Source organism: Myodes glareolus, chromosome 17 (genome assembly GCF_982192425.1).
Source record: "Myodes glareolus chromosome 17, mMyoGla1.1, whole genome shotgun sequence".
In the NCBI taxonomy this organism is placed as follows: Eukaryota; Metazoa; Chordata; class Mammalia; order Rodentia; family Cricetidae; genus Myodes; species Myodes glareolus.
The window spans coordinates 1841289-1860839 of NC_142042.1; the positions used below are offsets into that span (position 1 = coordinate 1841289).

At 46.2% G+C, this 19551-nt stretch overlaps 1 protein-coding gene across 2 annotated transcripts in view; it reads right to left on the reverse strand.

Annotated features, from left to right (window-relative positions):
- Ptger3 (prostaglandin E receptor 3) overlaps window positions 1-19551 on the reverse strand; it is a 69267-nt gene extending 49716 nt beyond the window's left edge. For both annotated transcript variants that reach the window (XM_085677495.2, XM_085677496.2), the window contains exon 1: window positions 18586-19551. In XM_085677495.2, coding sequence (XP_085533621.1) covers window positions 18586-19404 — 819 coding nt within the window. In that variant the 5' untranslated portion in view covers window positions 19405-19551. The remainder of the gene's footprint in view (window positions 1-18585) is intronic.

The following is a 19551-nucleotide window of genomic DNA, read 5'->3' on the forward strand; positions in this document are numbered from 1 at the left end:
AGCTTCTCATAAGCCCTAGCCTGCTGACCTGTGGTTTGGGGTTAGGAAGTTCAAGAGCACTGTGCTAAAATCTAGGGAAGATGGAAGAAAGGCAAATGAAGTCATTTCAGTCGGAGAAGAAGCCTGCTGCCCGGCTCCTTCCATCAGGAACCTACGAATGCCATGATTCAGCTTTAATCCATCAGGAGGTTGGTCCCCTCAGACCTAACCCTCTATAATTCCACCTAAATTGCTGTTACAATGGCATCACGGATTTCAGAAGGGCATTCATACCACAGTATCCACCCTCACAAGTCAACTGGCTTGCAAATCTTCCTTCCAGAGTTAGACTTCTAGTCATTAAGAATATTGGAACTTCTAGACTCCATAGTAATTCATTTTCTTTTTCGCAACACCAAACATACCCTCATGGAATTGACCATTTCGTTCATAGTAACTCCAGTCGTGTTGAATGTAAGCAGGGGCTGTGATATCCTTCAAGGTCAAATCCACAGCTTAAGGGGCTGAAAGTATCTCCGTGGCTGATTTTCCTTGATGCTAAAATGCTCTGTGGCCTGACAAGAGGGAACACTCAGTCTCTAGGGTTTCCCTCATTCTGTTAATTGGATGGGACTCCCATCCACATCATAGCTGCTGACAAATGTTTTTAGTGCCCTGTCTCCTCTTGGGGACATTGGAATGTAGACAGACTTTGGGGATACCAGCCTCAAAGATGCCTATTCACTCACAGGTTGGGAGCGTTTGATAAACTGAGTGTCAGTTACACTTTGCGTAAGACCAGTCTGCTGGTTGCTGTCTTATTGTGCTTGTATATTATGAGAAAGGCATGGACATGCTTTCATTGCCATCATTCAGGTGTGTAAACTCAAGTGAGGAGGAGTGTAGCCATGACACACAATGGATGAACATAGCCTGCTGTGAGGGTGCCTGCCCTTCCTAGCCACATCATCCTCTAAGACGTCATGCCCTTACCGTCTGTCAGTTTTTCCTTCTGTTCTCTACATAGGTGGCAGGAAGAAACCAAGTGTCATTTGGTATTTCCATACAAATAGTTTGTCGCAAGAGGGAGAAGCCACTTATTGGTTTCCGGCTGCCCAGCCAGAAAATAGCCGCTCAGAAAACCATATTATTTGCAATACTGTTTGACCAATAGCTTAAGCAATTTTTCTGGCTAAACTCATATCCTAAACTAACCCATTTCTATTATTTTGTATATCACCACGTGGCTGTGGCTTACCAGGTAAAATTCCGACCAGTGTCTGTCTCGGGCAGCTCCATGGCATCTCCTCTAACTCCACCTTCCTCCTCCCATGCTATAGGCCAAGCCAGTTCTTTATTCATTAGCCAATAAAAGCAACATATAGACAGAAGGACCTCCCACGCCAATAGTAAACTTTAGGTGCTCATGGGAACTCTTGTTCGTTTTCCAAGAAATCTGACTTGAAGACATCACTTAAACTATGATCAGAACTTGATTTTATACCAGGTTTGAGACACTTAAGAAAGATTAAAATGCTATATTTCATAGAAGATGGACATTTTCAATGAATCTTCAGCTATGCTTGCTGTCTTGGTGAGTCTCTCTCTGGTTCATTAGCTTACTGGAGTTGATATCATTTAGTTCAGCAGCAACATAGCCTTCACACAGAATGTGGTACAAGAGGGAGAAACTTATTCTTCCAAACTCTGACTCCCCAAGGATCCCAGGCTCCCATAAAAGCGAAGATCCATCACCTGAGTCCATTATCTCTTTCTCCCCCTAGAGATGAACTCTGCCATCCACTCTCCCCACAGTACTTATCCCCTGAGGACAAAGCTTAAGCACACAGTTACAAACCATCCCTGCCGTTATCTCAAAGAAAATGCTTCTGGAGAATTCGTTTTAAGTTGTAACATCAGTATTTTCAGGAATGGCTTTGCAGGACTAGGGGATACAAGATTTGGACATATCTGACCCTATGCAAGCAGAATTTCATATTTCTCTAAAGAGACTTATAGAATAGAATACAAGCAACAAATGTGAGCCATGCCATGCATTTCAGCCTTCTGGTAGACTCATTTTCAATTGATAAAAAGAAACTCATAGATTTGATTTTGAAAATATTTAATTTTATTCAATACCTAAATGTTAATTTCAGCATGTATTGATTCTAAAATGTACTGAGATGTTTTGCATTCTGCTTTTTTGTATCCTAGTCATGGGGATGTGTTTAGGTCAGGAATGACACACTAATCACTGAACAATAGCAACAAAATTCTCTAAGTAGTGGGCTGTGATGGTTCATGCCTTGAATTCCAGCACTTGAGAGGCAGAGACAGGAAGACCTCTGTGGGCTAGAGGGCTAATATATAGAAAGTTACATGAAAGCCAGGGCTACAGAATAGACCTGTCTAAAAAAAGAAGAGGAAATAGAAATAAAGAAAGAATCCTCGACTTTTAAAACCATTTACAAATAGTTTAATTCATTCTTGACAGTTCATATATGTACATGATGCAATTTTATTTATTCACCCCATTATCCTCTCTCACCAACTCATTCCAGGCCTTCTTCCTAACAAGTCTCTGCCCCAATTTCATGTTTTTTGTTGTTGTTGTTGTTATTTTGTTTTGGTTTTTGATTTTTTGAGACAGGGTCTCTCAATAGCCCTGGCTATCCTGGAATTTGCTCTATAGACCAGGCTGGCCTTGAACTCACAGAGATCTGCCTGCCTCTGCCTCCCAAGTGTTGGGATTAAAGGTGTGTGCCACCACTACCCAGTTTCATGTTGTTTTATTTAAATGGCCCACCGGGTTTTATTAGGATTGCTTGCACGAGCATGGGTGTGTTTCCACATTGTCCACTGAGATAATGTCCTTTAAGGAACCTGAAGCTTGTTAAGGAAATAATGCCCTTCGCGGAACCTGAAGCTTGCTCACTTTGGCTGGGCTGGTATCCAGAGAGATTCAGCTATCCTCCTGTCTCCAACCCCACCCCTATTCCTGGGGTCACAGACACACAGTCACACTGGGCCTTTTACAGGGTTCTGAGGAGTCGACCGCAGATCCCAAGTTTGCACAGCAAAGCTCTTGTGCCATGAATCATCTTTCCAGCACGAATTATTCAGTTTGGGAGATTAGCCGAGAAGCCTAGGCTAGCGACCCTCTGCCCATAGAAGGTCATGGATGCAGCAGATAGGAGAGCAACATACAGCGAACCTTCTCAGCGTCTTCCCAGAACCATTCTCTGTCTGCTGCCTTCATTGTTTCCCTGTTACTGAATCTCCTGCTATTTTGCCATCCCAGAGCACCTTTCCAGACCTCCTCTTCATTTTTCATTCTGTGGATTGCAGGCATCGGGACAGCTGTTTTCTGTTGGTCTCACTGCTGCTTCTAATTAAGTCCTCTCTGTTACAAAAGTCACATTGTTTCTCCCCTTCTTATCTATCCTAAAGGTATTTTTGTCTTTCTAAGAGCTTTTATTCCATGTAGCAAATTGGAAACATTAGTAACCACTACAAAAAAGGTATACTATTGGTAAAGTACTCATGAACCTCCTGTGGCAACTGGACAGTCATTCATTAGTACAAGTCCAATTACTGCTTTGGAATAAAAGCTGTGGCTTGGGTCACTAAATACCATTTATTGGGTGTAGGCCTTAAAGCATGCTGCTTAGTCAGAAAATTAAAAAAAAAAGATGAAAGCATTGCTGCCATGCTTCAGGATTAATACCAATATTAAAAACCACCTAGTACAAGTGAAACTCTGTGTGGGTTATCGATGATCTTCGACTCCAAACCTTGCCTCCTTTCAGAACACTACAACCCCCTTCTTCGTTTATCCCACAGACATCTATGGAGTGGCTGCTATGACCACACAGATACATCATCAAATATGCTCCACTCTGAAGCAATTTATACTTTATAAGGAGCCAGGTAGACACAAGAATATTGACAAGAAGGAATCTATGTAGCCTGCTTGCTAATTGAAAAGGCAATAAAGCTAGATAGGTTTGATATGAAGGCTGGCTTTGCCTTTTTTTTTTTTTAGCTTTGTGACCTGGAAAAGTGCCTTAGTATTGAAAAATTATTTCTTCATCTGTATACATGGTGTGGTTGGCAAGACAAAGAGAGGCTGTGCCCAACATGCATAGTTCTGGCCCTCCAGAGCAAGCGCTGGCCAGTGGAAGGCGCTCTCTTCATTGTCAAGGCGAATATACCTGCATCCTTAGAGCAGAGGGTGAGGGCATGTCAACCACTCCCCAGTTTTAGAGAAGTGCCCTGCTTACTGAAGGAGGAAAAAAAAAACCATCTGATAGTTTGGAGGATTTGGGAAGAGGAAGAGTTCATATGTCTGTATGTAAAGACATGTGAGTTTTTCTCGGAGTCTTATGAATGAGGCATGGGACAGGGCTTCTCTGTAGTTTTGGTGCCTGTCCTGGAACTAGCTCTTGTAGACCAGGCTGGCCTCGAAATCACAGAGATCCACCTGCCTCTGCCTCCTGAGTGCTAGGATTAAAGGCGTGCGCCACCACCGCCCAGTAGAAATGGAACCTTTTAACGGACTGACTACTGATACATAGGTAAAACTCCATCACCCTCTATAGGGATTTTCAAAATACGTTTCGGAGAAACCTGTATTGCTAAGACTGTCACCGGTTAACAAACTGCTGGATATCCCAGAAAGTCTTTAATCACGGTGGCTTGCTGGACTGCACAGGTTTTGCGATTTTATTTCACTGTATTCTTCCTGATGAAGTGGTCTGAAAGTGTTTAAGCAAGCTAATCATACAAGGACTGATGAGACAGGGTGTACAGACGTGTCTGGTCCACTGATTGCTGGACGTTTGATCCAGAAAAGTCTGCAATTTGAAACTTCACAAGTGCAGCTGAAAACCATGGGAATGGGAACTCCGAACTTGTCTTTGTGAAGGTTAAATCCGATACCATGAAAGGCAGTTCCCTTAACTTGACAGAGAATCGCTCAGCACACAGGAGTCTTATTTTTTTTTTCTGCCTTGCCTCTCTTCACGGTCCTCTGCTACTTCATGTCTCCAGTATTGCATATACTACAATGCTAATGTTTCTGAGCGTTGTAATAGACTCGACAGTAGAAAAGAACTCTGTCTTTTACTGTGACAAACACCCTTTAGGAAATTTCCTTTTCCTCCATTCCAGAAACAGAGGCAGGGTGCCTGGTGCTTCTACTGACCCATTGGCATGGCTGTGTCAGCTTCTTGCTAACTCCCGAGTCCCACATTGTCCCAAGATTCCGTGGTTTTCTAACTAAAGCCAAGTCCAGGGAAGAGACTGGGGCTTTAAACTTGGAAGATTTTTCTGTCTCCTGACATTGTTCAATAGCATAACTTAATTGGAAGTGGGTGCCAGAGGGAAGAGCTTCAGAATTACCCTCATGTCTTGTGTAGAACAAAAGTTAACATTAAAAAATTTACTTTTGGATTCAGGGTAATCTTGGAGGAGGCCACTATCCCTAAATAGAGTTTTAAAATCTGCCATCCAGAACGTTGGCCTCGGCACAACCGCTAACGTATCAAGAGAATACAGACTACAGATTTCTCTTCGTGGAAAAATCAAGAACTTTTCTCCTTTACTGACCTCCTCTCTGTGGCACTTAAGGATTAGTTTTGAGCATTGAGAGGCTCACTGCTGACCTCCTGATAAACTCCACTCCCTTCAGGAAGATTCTCAAACTGAACTCCTTCGTCACAGCTTTGCAAAACTGTCTTTGCAAAAAAAAGTCTTTGAAGACGATGCAAGGTAGTGAGACATTTTATCATCTCTAGCTGTCTCTTGGGAAAGAGCAAAACAAAAGGGGGGAGGGAGGGAGGGAGGGAGGGAGGGAGAGAGAGAGAGAGAGAGAGAGAGAGAGAGAGAGAGAGAGAGAGGTCTATGGTGTTTAAATAATGTTTAAAGATGACATAGTCACTGAAATACTGTATTGCTATGAAAACAATAAAGCCCCACTTGCAGACAGTAAATATAAGCCTAGAGACTTGAAATTGTAAGCAAAGTTGAGGTTGGCTCCTGAGAAGCAGGGACTAAACTGGGGATTTGGACACTTGGCAAGACACCAAAGTCAGAGATACATGAGGAAGGCTGTCTCCAGCCACTTCAGCAACTGACAACCCTTGCTGTTACTGGAGCCAAGCATGTGACCTGGCCCCTAAGTTTGCCATGTTTGCCTAAAGTGGTTCTCAGTAGCTCCTGTTGTTTGCAGCCTCACAATCCTGATGTGAGATGTATGGAATATGAACCTGTGAATCATTCCCCACTTGGAAAAAAGTGGATGATCCTGACAGCTAGCTTAATCACAGATGCCATAAACAGTTCCTGCTGAGGTCTGGCTTGCAGATGCACTCAGTCTGGACCTTATGTGGATGAACAAGTGTCTTAGGACAGCATAGTAAGTAAACTGTGCTAGCCTGTGTGTTTCTGAGGGACTGTTCTGAGTCAGGCCTCAGAAGGGAAACATCACCCCAGGCACACACACACACACACCAAATACCCATGAGCCAGGTCACTTCCCTCTCAGGAGTGGGAGAGCCATTTGGGGGTAGTTGACCACCTCCTCTCCAGAGGTCCAATGAGGTAGCATGGGCTCAGCTCTAGTCACAGTCAGCTGACTGAGATAGAGGAGCTGAAGAGATATGGAAATTCACTGCCCACAAGCGCTTGTGTATACGCCGTCTCCACTCCATGCCTACCTGCTTCTGCCGCCCCCGCCACATGGACACAGCGGCCTTCTCACTGCTTTGACTACCCTAGTCTTGTTTTCTGCAGTCCGGTCTCCATTGCTGCCAACTAAACTCCACCTCCTGGCTTCAACCCTTTCAATGATCCTCAGTTCTTAGGTGGTGTAGACATGACCCCTCCACTTTGGTCTCAGTCCAGGCGTGATAGCTTTCTACCTCTGGAACGCACTGAGGAAGAGTGTTCCCCCAGCCTAGGGCTCTGATTCTCAATAGAAGCAACCGAAGACAGGGACAGGTTTGTCTTGATTCATGATTTCAGGGCGCTGCTCATCACAGCAGGGGAGGTATGATGGCCGGAGCACACAGGGCATCATGAAGCAAGCGCTAGCCATCCAATCACTCCCTCCGTTTCTCCTTTTCATTCAGTTCAGGACTCCAGTCCATGAGCAAAAGCCACTCACATTCACAGTGGGTCTTGCCTCTTCAGAAAAAAAACTCTGGGAATACCTCAGAGACACACTCAGAGCTGTGTCTTCTAGAAGATTCTAAATCCAGTCTAGTTGAAAATGAAGATGGATCATCATGCTTCAGTCTTCCTGGTCTTTTTGGTCTCAGCTTAGACGTGACTTTCAGAGACATTTCCTCTGAAAGCTCAGTCCAAGAAGTCTTACCTCCGACACTCCGCGTCACGTGTCTTTACTCACGTCTGTCACAGTGAGTGAGTTCTCAAATCCATTTCATGAAAAGTGAATATGGAGAATAATATCAGTCTCATGATAGCCTGAAGTTTCTACAAACACAAGGTTCATGGGGTCGCTCTACCAGGCTGTAGGGCAGTAACTCACACACAGTTGATGTGGGATTCCCCTCTGCATGCTGTGAATATGTTTTATTACCATTGGTTAATAAAGAAACTATTTTGGCCTATGGCAGGAAAGAATATAGCTAGGCTGGAAAACTAAACTCAATGCAGGGAGAAAGAAGGCAGAGTCGGGAGACACCACATAGCTGCCTGAGAAGCAAGATGTGAGGTAACAATCCACAAGCCTCATGGTAAAATATAAAATAATTAAAATGGGTTAATTTAAGATGTAAGAGTTAGTTAATAAGAAGCCTAAGCTAATAGGCCAAAGAGTATGTAATTAATATTAAGCCTCAGAGTAAGCGGCTTCAGGAGCAGGCAGGCAGAAAATGCCCCTTCCAGTAGAACCAGCAGGATGGAGCAATATTTGTAGCAATACACAAACACTGTGAACGCCTGTAAACTGGAAGCCTTGGTGGAGGGGAGCCTCTAGGCATGAGCTCAGGAAAGCCCACAGAAGTTAGGTGAGGGAGGGGATCCCCAAGAGTCATGTGACTACTAGGTGCCAAAGCTTTGTGAGGAAAACAAAGCCATGTACTTTGAAAATGAAGACAGTGTACTCTCCTGAACATCTCTGGACAGTGTCCAGAGGGGACAGAGAATGAGAGGCTATGGCTTTCTCTGGGTCCCTTCTCTATCTCAAAGGAAGATTCTGCTCTGAGGCTCTCTTGGATTTTTCCGGTTAGAACCAGCTGCGTCCGTTTCCTTCTTGCCAGGAGCTGGGGAATGTGACTAAGAGTCCTGTGTTAAGGTGGCTGGAATGTGCATCCCCTACTTACACGTTTCTCAAAAGGACAGCTCTTCCAGTCCAGGAGCAGCTGCCCTGCTGGAAGCGCTGGTCTTTACACCCCGCACTGTCAGGTCTTTCCATCTTACAGAATGGCAGCTATGAGGAGCCTGAGGGTGGTACAGGAGAAACCCTTTACCCACTTCTTCAGCTACCCTCAGTATTTTCAATGTGAGATCACAGCTGACTTGCGTCCTTTCAGCAGGAATATCTCCTAACCCCACCTAAGCCACCCTGTCATCTCTAGACCCTAGGAACCTGAGCATTTTTTTTGTCTAGGGTCATAGAGCAATTGATGGTCCGGAAGGTGACCCGAGTGCTCTATCCCAGGTCATCAGGGAGGCCTGGTCAACTTTTGATAGGGTCAGTGGCAGCCACATTGTCTTTAGCTTATTTGAGCTAAATGTAAAGAATCTCATTTTAAACCCTAACTATACACATCACCATTTTTTTTTATTTGGGACTATGAAACACTGGTCTGTTCTAGTAGGGAAGAGCCATGGCAAACCAGAGTTCTTTTCCGGTGTTTGGTGGCCATTGTGAAGCCCACTCAAAATCCTAACCCTAACCCTAACTCTTTAGTGCAAATGATACAAAATCTTAAACTTAATATTCTGATCTGCCATTTCTTTTATTACCAGCTTGTTTGATGCTGGTTTTCCTGGGCTTGACACATGGAAAATTCGAAGATGATTGCTTCTTCTTCTTCTTCTTCTTCTTCTTCTTCTTCTTCTTCTTCTTCTTCTTCTTCTTCTTCTTCTTCTTCTTCTTCTTCATTCTTTTGGAAAGTTGGTTTTTCTGAATTAAAGTATCCAAGTTCCTCTGAGTCTGTCATAGCATTGGAGTACCTGGTAGGGATTCACTAATCCTGCAGCACCAATTTCATGTCTACACACAGGTGTTTTGTTGCTAGAACACATGTTGATTGACTGACAATTTGTTCAAGTGTTGCAGAGACTGAGCTGAGCTGTCAATTTTTAAAATGAGGATTCTTAATATAAAAAGAAAAGGTTAGCTTTGTCCTATAAAATCAAGGAATAGAATCCAAATCCAAGGGTGGGGGCAGATTCTGACTCCTCTGGTTTAGGGCAAAGGAGATTTTTTTCTAACAGAAAGAACAACCCAGGAAGGCCTGGGCCACCCAAGCACATGCTGGCTGAGTGGGCCTGGCCATGGCCTCCCAGCTTGACCTTAGCTCCCTTGCATCTCTTGAACTACAGGTATTGATGCCCACCTCTTGGTGAAGGTTGTAAGGCGTTTGGAAACTCTTTTGTGCAAACCATCTGGCACAGTGCTCAGGTCTGATAATTCTATTTTATTCTTGGAAAGCAGCAAACACTGTCTAAGGAAAGGCATTCAGGCAAAGCTTGATTTTCACCAAGAATATCCCAGAAAGAGGTCAAAGAGATGCTTGGCTTTACTACGTGGTCTCCCTGAGTTCTGGGAACAAAGGGGCAACACAATTTACCCAGAAAGCAATGGGGATTCTTATTCCCAACTCCACAGCCACCTGCCAAGGTACCTGCCCCTTTAATCCAACTTGATCTCAGTGTGCCTCCACATTCCATGACTTGGTTTCCCCACTGCTGCCCTCCCTGCCATCCATACTGTGCCAAATGACTCTCCTCTCACATTTTACGGAAACTCTTAAGGGAAAAGGGATTCCTCTAATTGCTTTGTCTACAATTCGCTATCATCAGACTTGAGGGCTCTGGTGTCAGCCTCTAATCCGCCAGGGTAGTCTCAGTCCTCAGTTCACACCACTGCTTTACTCAAAGATCTCCAAGGCTGAGTGTGCTAGATTACAGGAATAAGTATAGCAGTCTTCCAAAAACTTCACGAATGAAGATGATGCACTAACCTTAGTCCTACCACCATGGCTATGATGGAGTCGGGCAGGTTGCACTTAAACACCATAATGTCTTTACATGGAATATGACATAATAATGCCTCCTAGAGTTGGGCAATTGCCTAACCCTTGCTTATATGAAGCAGCCTCCTTACTGTGTATCTCACTAGAACTATCAGTGTGGGTGGGGGATGGTAGTAAGTGTTCATAGATACTCACAGAGAGACTGGATAAAAGAGTGTGCAACCTTGCCCATGACATGCAGACTTCACTGTTTCTCCCTCAGAAATATGCTAGACACCTTCTCCTTTGTGCCCAACACTGTGTCCACGGCAGACAGGGACACACTGGTCTGTTTAGTGCCACAGGAAGTCAGAACTGAAGAGAAGGCCAGAATGGACAACGATTTTGTCTTACTGGTGAGGAGAGGGAAGAGCAGCAAGATAAAGCGGCTTCCGATGCCTGACAAAGGAAATAGATGAGTGCTTTGGTGGGCCCCTGCATTGTACACTGGCCCCGGGGCTGCGGGGGAAATGAGACCTCTGTGATCTCCCAGGAGCCTGGTCAGATAAAGTAGCAGGCAGCAAGAGTTACTGGGGGAATCCATACACCAAGACAGTCTCCATTTTGAGGATTCCCATCAAGGCGTCCTGCCTTTTAAGTCTCTCATTCTCAACTTGAACAATGTACCTCTTTTCCCTGGCCAAAAAAATTTCTATTTGAACATGTACCTCTTTTTTTCTCCCCAAATTTTCTATTCATTTCTTATTTATTTTGAGAATTTTCTTATTTCTGTTTTTTGACAGAGACTACAGTTTTTTCTCTTTAGCTCAGGCTGGTTTGGAACTCATGGTAATGCTCCTGCCTTCACCTCCCAAGTGTCAGGACCTCACACCAGTAACAGCAATATGTCCTCCACTGTGAAATGCACTCAGTCTTCCGAAAGATGCACAAGACATGCAATCATAAGAAATCTACTTTTAAGAAACATATTACAAAAGTAACAGAGTGTGCATTTTAAAAACTGTGCCTTTTTTCATTAATAATTGCTGAACACCGTGGGCTTTCAACTCCAACATGACCCGTGTTTTATGGCATGGATTTTACCAAAATTAATAACCCCTTCCCTTCCCTTCCCTTCCCTTCCCTTCCCTTCCCTTCCCTTCCCTTCCCTTCCCTTCCCTTCTTCCTTCCTTCCTTCCTTTTTTTTCTCTTTTTTATTCAGAATTAGGTGGTAAATGGTCAAGTTTACCTTTCTGTGTCTGCTTCACTGACATGAAGTCTGCACTGGTGAAGCAATGTGTAAACTCTGAGTTAGTGCAGAGATCCATCCCTAAGAATCCCTCCTCCGGGCTGCCGTCCAGGGACTATCTGATCATACCACAGAACATGCTCTCTCCACTCTGCAAATGATACCATGTGCTGGAAATGCCTGGTCAGCACAAGAAACTGAAGCTCGAGCTCCCCACACTTGGTTAGATTTAAGCCTCATGCAAATTCAGCTCAGGGTTTTGAGTCAGCAGAGAGGCTCAGTTTGGCCCTGGTCTCTGTGACTACTGCAGAGATAGCTCTACAGGCTCCACCCTGAGAAGTCGGCAAAAGAGCCTGGCCTAGACAACAGCCAGCTGCACCAAGTGAAGCCGGCTCTGTGTGGAAAGAATCCCTGAGTAGAGAAATTCTCAGGAATCGACAAGGATGACCCCAGCTAAGACCCTAAACAATAAAGGAGAGGGGACTCCCCCCCCCCGGACTGACCTTGCCCTGTAGTCAAACTGATGAATATCTTAAATGTCACCATAGAACCTTCATCCAGCAACTGATGGAAACAGAGGCAGAGACCCGCATCGGCCACTGGCAGTGGCACTGGGATTTGTCTCTACTACATGTACCGACTTTCTTGGAACCTATTCTCTTTAGATGAATGACTTGCTCAGCCTAGATATAGTAGGGAGGGCCTTGGACCTTCCACAAAGCAGTGTGCCTTACTTTCCCTGGGGAGTAAATGAGGATGGGATGGGAGCATATGTGGAGGAGGAAAGGGAGTGGGAACTGGGATTGGTATGTATAATGAAAAAAGAATCCCTGACTAGAAAAAAGCCCCACAAGGTGTGGGAGCAAAGAACGCAGAAACTCACCTCCAGACCAGAGAAGGGCTGCTGACACGAAAGGACGGGCTGCACATGAGCCCTCCTGCTCTCACAAGCATGAGGAGAGCACAGAGTTGTGGCGACCCCTGTTTCCTAGAGAGTCAACTGGAATCTAGTAAGCTTTAAGGAAAGGGAGGTCCTGACAACTGTCCGGGGATGAGAGAATGAAAGGGGTTGTCAGCTCCGGATGTGGCGAGAGGAAAGAGATCATAAGTCACATGTGCAACATATGTGTGTAAAATTCGATGTTTCTCTTTATATGCAACATGTATGCACAGAATTCGGTGTTTCTCTTTACATGCAACAAGTGTGCAGAATTCGGTGCTTCTCTTTATATGCAACATGTGTGCGCAGAATTCGGAGTTTCCTTTTACAGGCAACAAGTGTGCAGAATTCAGTGTTTCTCTTTACATGCAACATGTGTGCACAGAATTTGGCATTTCTCTTACTTTATATGCAACATGTGTGTAGAATTCGGTGTTTCTCTTTATATGCAATATGTGCACACATAATTCAGTGTTTCTCTTCACATGCATCATGTGTGCAGAATTCGATGATTCTCTTTATATACAACATGTGTGCACAGAATTCAGTGTTTTCTTTATATGCAACATGTGCACACAAAATTCGGCGTTTCTCTTTATATGCAACATGGGTGCACATAATTCAGTGATTTTCTTTTGTCTCTTTTTGGAATTGCTAGATTTTCCATCATGTTTTCTGTTTTGTTTTGAGTTGAGTAACACGACTTCCATCTTTTCAGTTTTACTGCAATAACAATGATGATGACGTCTTAGAAGGCAGGAGATTGAAGTGAATGCTGTCATCCAGTGAGACATCATGGTGATATCCTTTATGGAAGAAAGCCACCAGCGTGCCAGGCTCAGAATAAAGCACCACACACTGTATGTATGTCCGCTATTTTCACACACACCTGCCTAGCTTTACATTACAATCCTGTAAAATGGGCTGGCATTCTTATCCCTGTCTCAAGGTTAAAAAAGAAAAAAGAAAATAGTCCTACAGGTAGGTACCAATCACTTGCCTGAAGTGTGCTGAGGGGGAGGAGCATGAAACCAAGACAGGGGAGAGCTCCTTTAAGGGGGGTCTCTCACTGGCTGAATCTGCAGCCCAAGAGGGGCTGTGGAGTGGACGGCAGGTGGAAAAACAGGGAGGACGGGGCTCCATGTGATGATAACAGCGTGCCAAGTTCTCAAGGTGTCCCGCCACCCCCATGTGCCCCACTGAAGAAGCTGCACGCTGTCCATCTACCACATCTGAAAGCATGGATGACTGCATTTACCTGCATTATTGTCGTACACTTAGGCGGAGACCTCGGGAAAACCGCTTCCCATCTTTATCTATGGAAGTTGGCATCTCAGGGAGAAAGTGCGAATTTAAGAATCATGGCTGGTGGGAAGACAATCTAATCTGCCCTGTTACCTCCAGGATGAGGAATCATGGGAGGGAGGAGTCAACCTCAGAGCCCAGATAGAGATGTAAAGTAGACCCCCGCAGGGTTATAAAACACCACACCTGCTGAAAGTCTGACTGACTTCCTACTGTCCTGGAGGACAGTGTTAGGGCCAAGAAGGGAAGCTCTGCCCTAGAGGCTTCCACAAAACCCTGCAGCACCGCAGAGCAGCCCCAGGCATGTTCCCGAGTGTTAGTCCTGTGTGGCTGACCTTTGCAGCTTTTCCGTGAGAAAGGCTGGTGGCCCACAGCTCTGCAGTCTGTAGACCATCTGACTCCCCTCGGATGTTCAAGAAGCACTGAGTTATTGGCATTCTCACAAACCCCAAATTTAAATGTCTCCGTCTTTTAGTTATGATTTATCTCAATCTTTAGGTTATATTGGCCTCAAGCTGTATCATTCAGAGAATCTTCTCCCTCCCGTGTACTCAGCCCCATCGGTACACTGCATGGAACCCAACTGTCCCCTGTTCAAACTGCAAACTTGAATGCACTGAACGAAAGCACTCAGCCCCGAGAATACTATCCTAGCAGAAGGGCCACCTCTGAGCATTGCAGATCAGAAGGCACAAGGCTTCCCATGCTGTGGTTAAAGCTAGAATTCCCAGGCTTCAGGCAAGCAAGTAGCAAGTAAACTACAACCAAAACTGAAAGTAAAGTCAGAGGTGGTGTCCTGGGTCACAACTCTCGTTTTAATTCCATGAAAGATGGTCACTGAATTTTGGTGTTGCGGGAGCTGGTGACAGTCTTAGAGTATTCAGACTGCTCATAAATCCCTGCAACAACGCATGGGATTCCACCCAGGAAGCAAGATTTTCTTTTCCTTTCGCTAACCAGCCTTCCCTCTCAGTCTATCCTAACAATAAAGTGGCAGTCAGCCTCACCATCTTCCAAACCGCATATATCCACACGCCAGAGTCCTGCTAATAATTGTTTCCCCAATCTCCGTACACAGGGTTCTGCTGATTACCACCGAAGGGGGAGTCTTCATTCTGTCATCTGGGTACAAACTGGTAAGTTTGGGTCTGGGGAGATTTTACATGCATCCCTTTGATCTATTGTGCACATCGTCCTCACTGACTGTGCTTCTGGACACACTGAGGTCATCCACAAGATTAAGCCATGCCATGGGGCCTCTTTCAGGAGGGAATTCCTCTGAAAGTCAAAGGCATGAATTCCGCCTATCTTGCATCGTGTTTTTTTTTTTTTTCAGTTGTTTCACCCATAAGTGTGGAAGTTTACTGTTCTGAAAAAAAAAAAAAAACCCTTAGGTGTATGGGTGTTCTACCTGCACACACAAATACACACAGAGAGGGATACACACATGTCTGTCTAGCATGTGCATGCCTTGTGCCCACGAATGTCAGAAGAGAGTGTTGGATCCCCTGAAACTGGAGTCACAGACAGCTGAGCTGTCATATGGGAAGGAGGAACCAAGCCCAGGCCCTCTGCAAGAGCATCTAGTGCTCTTGACTGCTGAGCCATCCAGCTCCTCGTTGACTAGTTTTGTATTAGTCTACTTAAAGTTGAAATTATAGACCTCAGTTCTATCACCAGTGCTTCGAATGAGAAAGAAAGATGGGGGAGGGGAAAAGAGAACCAAATAGTATATTATATTGAAGTAAACTCTAAACTGTGGTGAATTCTGAGTGCTCTCACTTCATAAGACAGATCATAGCCAAATCTTCCTAAGGTGCATATTTGAATTTTTATTTCTCCTTGAGCACCATCCAAACATGGCAGAAGCTACAGGTAGAGATAATTTGGGGTTTTCAAAATACTTCTATATCCTGTAGAATCATATTGCCGCCTAAAATAATCTACTAAGTCTATCTATCTCTTGTATCTTATTAAAGCAAATGCCACTTAAAATGCATCTCTTCTGAAGTATTCCTGAGGGTGTGTGGATACCAAGCAGCAGTGTGGCTAACCCAGGAATGAGGACAAACACTTCCAGGCTTCCGTGTCCGGCCCCAAGGCTGAGGACAAGCAGCTGCTTGCTCATCAGACCTCATCCTTCATAGCATCCATAGCTTTGGGTTTATTGTTCCTTAGTGGCTGCAGTATCAATCACATTTCTTTGGGGATATCAGGCTACAAAAATATAAAGCGTCTTCCTGGCCTGTCTGAACAGCATCCTAAGGGTTCCTGTGTCTAGAAATCTGAGGATTATGTCAAATCATCAGACTACTTGGTGGGCATGGCTCACGAAAGATTTTTTAAAGAAATCATAATCAGTCAGGAGGTCACCGAGTCAATTAGCTGATGCCAACGAAATGCCAATTTGATACCTACTGATACAGACTAAACACAGCCCAGTTACCCAGCAGGCCACTTCTTACAGATTTTATCACCTTGACAGCTTCACGTCTTGTAATCTGCAAAGCTTCTAGGCGGGAGAAGCTCTGTTCTCCCCTCGTACATGTGTGGTGGTAAGGAACGGCAGCTGTGCCTTGCTCTGGAGAGGAACAGGCTGTCCATTCTTTTCCTACAAGATCCTGCTTTTACTCTGTTCTGTAACAGTAACAACTACTATCAGAGAAGCTTCAAAACAAGATAAATTTACAGCCAGATAGAATATGGGTAACTAGATCAGTATCCTATGAACAACTTCTCTAAAGACAATAAGAATTCCACATTTTACTCGTTAGAAAATATGCAGACAGTTTCTTAGGTTGACAGGTACAGGTGAAAATACAGATCATGGGGTTCTTGTATCCCAATAGCCTACCAAAAAGCTCTAAATTTATATCACAGCTCTTTCTGACATTATGCTGATATATATTTTGAAGTTACACCAAAGAAATTTAAATAATTTTTTCTTAAACTGTGTCTCTTCTAGGACTGGGAAGATGGTTGTGTGGGGTAAAGCACTTGTCACAGTGTGAGGACCAGAGTTTGGATCACTAGCATCCAGATAATGGGTTGCACAGGTGTGGTGATCAGGGCAACCCAAGTGCATGGTAGGCAGAGGAAGGGCTCCCTGAAGCAAGTCAGCAAGCTGAACGAACCAAAGAAGAGAGCTCTGGGCTCCAGCGAGAGACCCTGCTTCATACATAAGGTGAAACACGATCAGAGAAGACGACATCTGCCTCTGGCCTCCACAGGCAAAGGCACCAAACAGTGCATGGGCACAAAGCCACGCGTGTGCTCTCCCTCACATACACATGAATGTGTGTCACACGTACACATACAGAAATACACAAAATTGCCAGTTTCGAAACTGAGTTTCTCCTCTGATACAATCTCATGTTGAATACATTTAAATCGTTTTGTGAGAAATGAACTTTTAAAGTGCTGGCTAAAATGCTAACACTTCGGATCGTCCTGTGGCCAGCCACCACATTCTTGTGTGTAAACAGCATCTCTATGCACTGGACCATAGGGCGGGATTCCTGACTCCGGACAGTTGTGATAGGTTGGGGAACTGTTTGCCTTTAAAGCCATGCTTTAAACTTCAGTGAAGTGTTTATTCTCGGATCTTCGTCTTCCTCTGCTTGGCCACCTACACCTCATTCCTCAACCAAGGCAGTAAATGTCTAAAATTGGTGCTGGTGCTGGTAAACATGGTGATGACATCAGCCTGTGTTCCAGCTCCAAAACAGTGACCATTCAGCCACTTGTGGCCAGTTAGGTCCCAGCAGCACTGTCTTGTCTGCACAAGCCACCGGACAGTCACCATGGGGTTCTCAAAGGCTTGCTTTGTCACGATCAGGGATCGGGGTAGAGTGGAGGAAAAGAAGAACCACAGAGCTGTTTCAAGGGAGTTCTAACATCAGGTCGCACAGCAATATGACGAGTCCCTGACTTCACTGAACTGTACATATGAGATGACTGACGTGCTAAACTTTGCTAAAAGCTGTACAAACGAGTGTATAATGGGCTGCAATTTCCCACACCGTGGGGCTGCTGCTCTGGTCATCTATTAAGTCAGGTTGCCTGCATCCAAAGTAAGCATCCATCCTTCGCGAATTACTAAACCGCCGTTAACCACAGACGTTTCTAGCTACAAGTGCCACAGAAGAAAACCTCAAAAACACCATGTGAGAGTGGGGGATAGGGATCATGCGGAAGCTCTGCTTCCTCTGTGTAGTTCTTTGATGGATGGTGTGGGGAGCCAGGGACTGAGGCATCCTTACCTCCTGTCTCTGGGATCACATAGACGTGCCCTTATGGAGGACAACAAGACCCCAGTGATAGCTTGCCAAAGGGAGGGTATTACTGGGCCGAGAGTCCTCCACTGCGGTGTACACACTGCCGACTGGCTTTTCAGAGGTTGAGGGGACTGCGCCTTCCCACTCTTCCCTAAAGACAGTAACTAACTGAGAAAAGGACCTTTAGCAGAGCTACAAGGTGCCAAGGTTAGCTGCAGAGTGAAGGGGCGTCGGCGCGGCTGAAGCTTTAAGAGCAGGGACCTGCCAGGCTCTTGTGTACTGAACTTTCTTCTGCAGCAGAAAACGAAGTTAGGGATTAAAACTAAAACACGGGTCGTTCGACTAGAGTTGTTATCACATCCGTGTTCATAACGCAGTGGACAAACATCAGGCTGCACTGGCCCTGAGACGCCCCTATAGACCTCTGCGCCCAGGTTGTTCACACTTTCATGTGCGCCTGGAAGGTCCGGGCAGGCTGGGACTTGCAAGCTCCACGCTCGGCTGGAGGCTGCAACCCGAAGCTGCAGGAGCAGCGGCCTGCCCAGCACTCGGAGTGCCATACACTTTCAAAAGTTTCCATTTACCCCTCGTCGCTACAAACGCCCCACCCTCACAACTACTTACCAATAGTGGAGACCAGCAGACAGACAGCACACACATGATTCCCATGAGTTGGATGGCGGTCTCGGTGGTGATTCGGCCCCACTGGGCGCTGGACTGCGAGGCGGCGGCTTTGGCCCGGCAGCGGGATACTAGGGCTTTGATGGTCGCCAGGTTGCAGGCAAAGGTGACTATAAGAGACAGCAGCCCCAGGCATGCAAAGGCGGAGGCGAAGGCCACGCTGCCCGGCTCGCGCGCAGAGTCGGTCTCGTTGCCCGCGGGCCCGGTGCTAATGAAGCACCACGTGCCAGGCCACTGCACGCTGTAGCGGCCCACCCCCAGCACCGGCAGCAGTGCGAAGGCGAGCACCGCCAGCCACACGCCTAGCAGCACCGCGCGCGTGGCGCGAGTCTTCATGTGGCTGGCGTACCAGTGCGGCGCGCGGATGGCCAGCGCACGCTCCACGGCCATGGCACTGGCCACCAGGAGCGAGGACAGCCCGAACACCGTCATGGCCAGCCCGAAGAAGGTGCATAAGCGCCCTGACGGATCGAGATGCTCCCAGCGCCGTTGCGACAGGTACACGAGGATGACCACCGGGCTAGTCAAGAGCTGCCCCACCATGTCAGTAAGCGCCAGCCATCCAATGCACAGCAGGAAAGACTTCTTGCGCTTGCTCTCGCGGCGCCGGTAGCTGCGCGACACTAGCAGCATGGCTAGCGCGTTTCCCACGAAGCCGGTAACCATCATGGTAATGGGGAAGGCCACCGACACCGAGCCGCAGTCCTCCGCAGCGCTTGACAAGTTGCTGCGCGTTTCGGCGGAGCGACCCGGCGGCCACATGCCGGCCGGAGTAGCGGGGCCGCGGAAATGCTCCCGGGGCGAGGGTCTCCCGGTTCAGGTTCGGGGGAGCGGCGCGCGCGGGGCGACGGCGCGAACCCGGGCTCTGCTCTCCATCACCCGCCGCCGCCCGCGCCAGGCTGCGGGGTC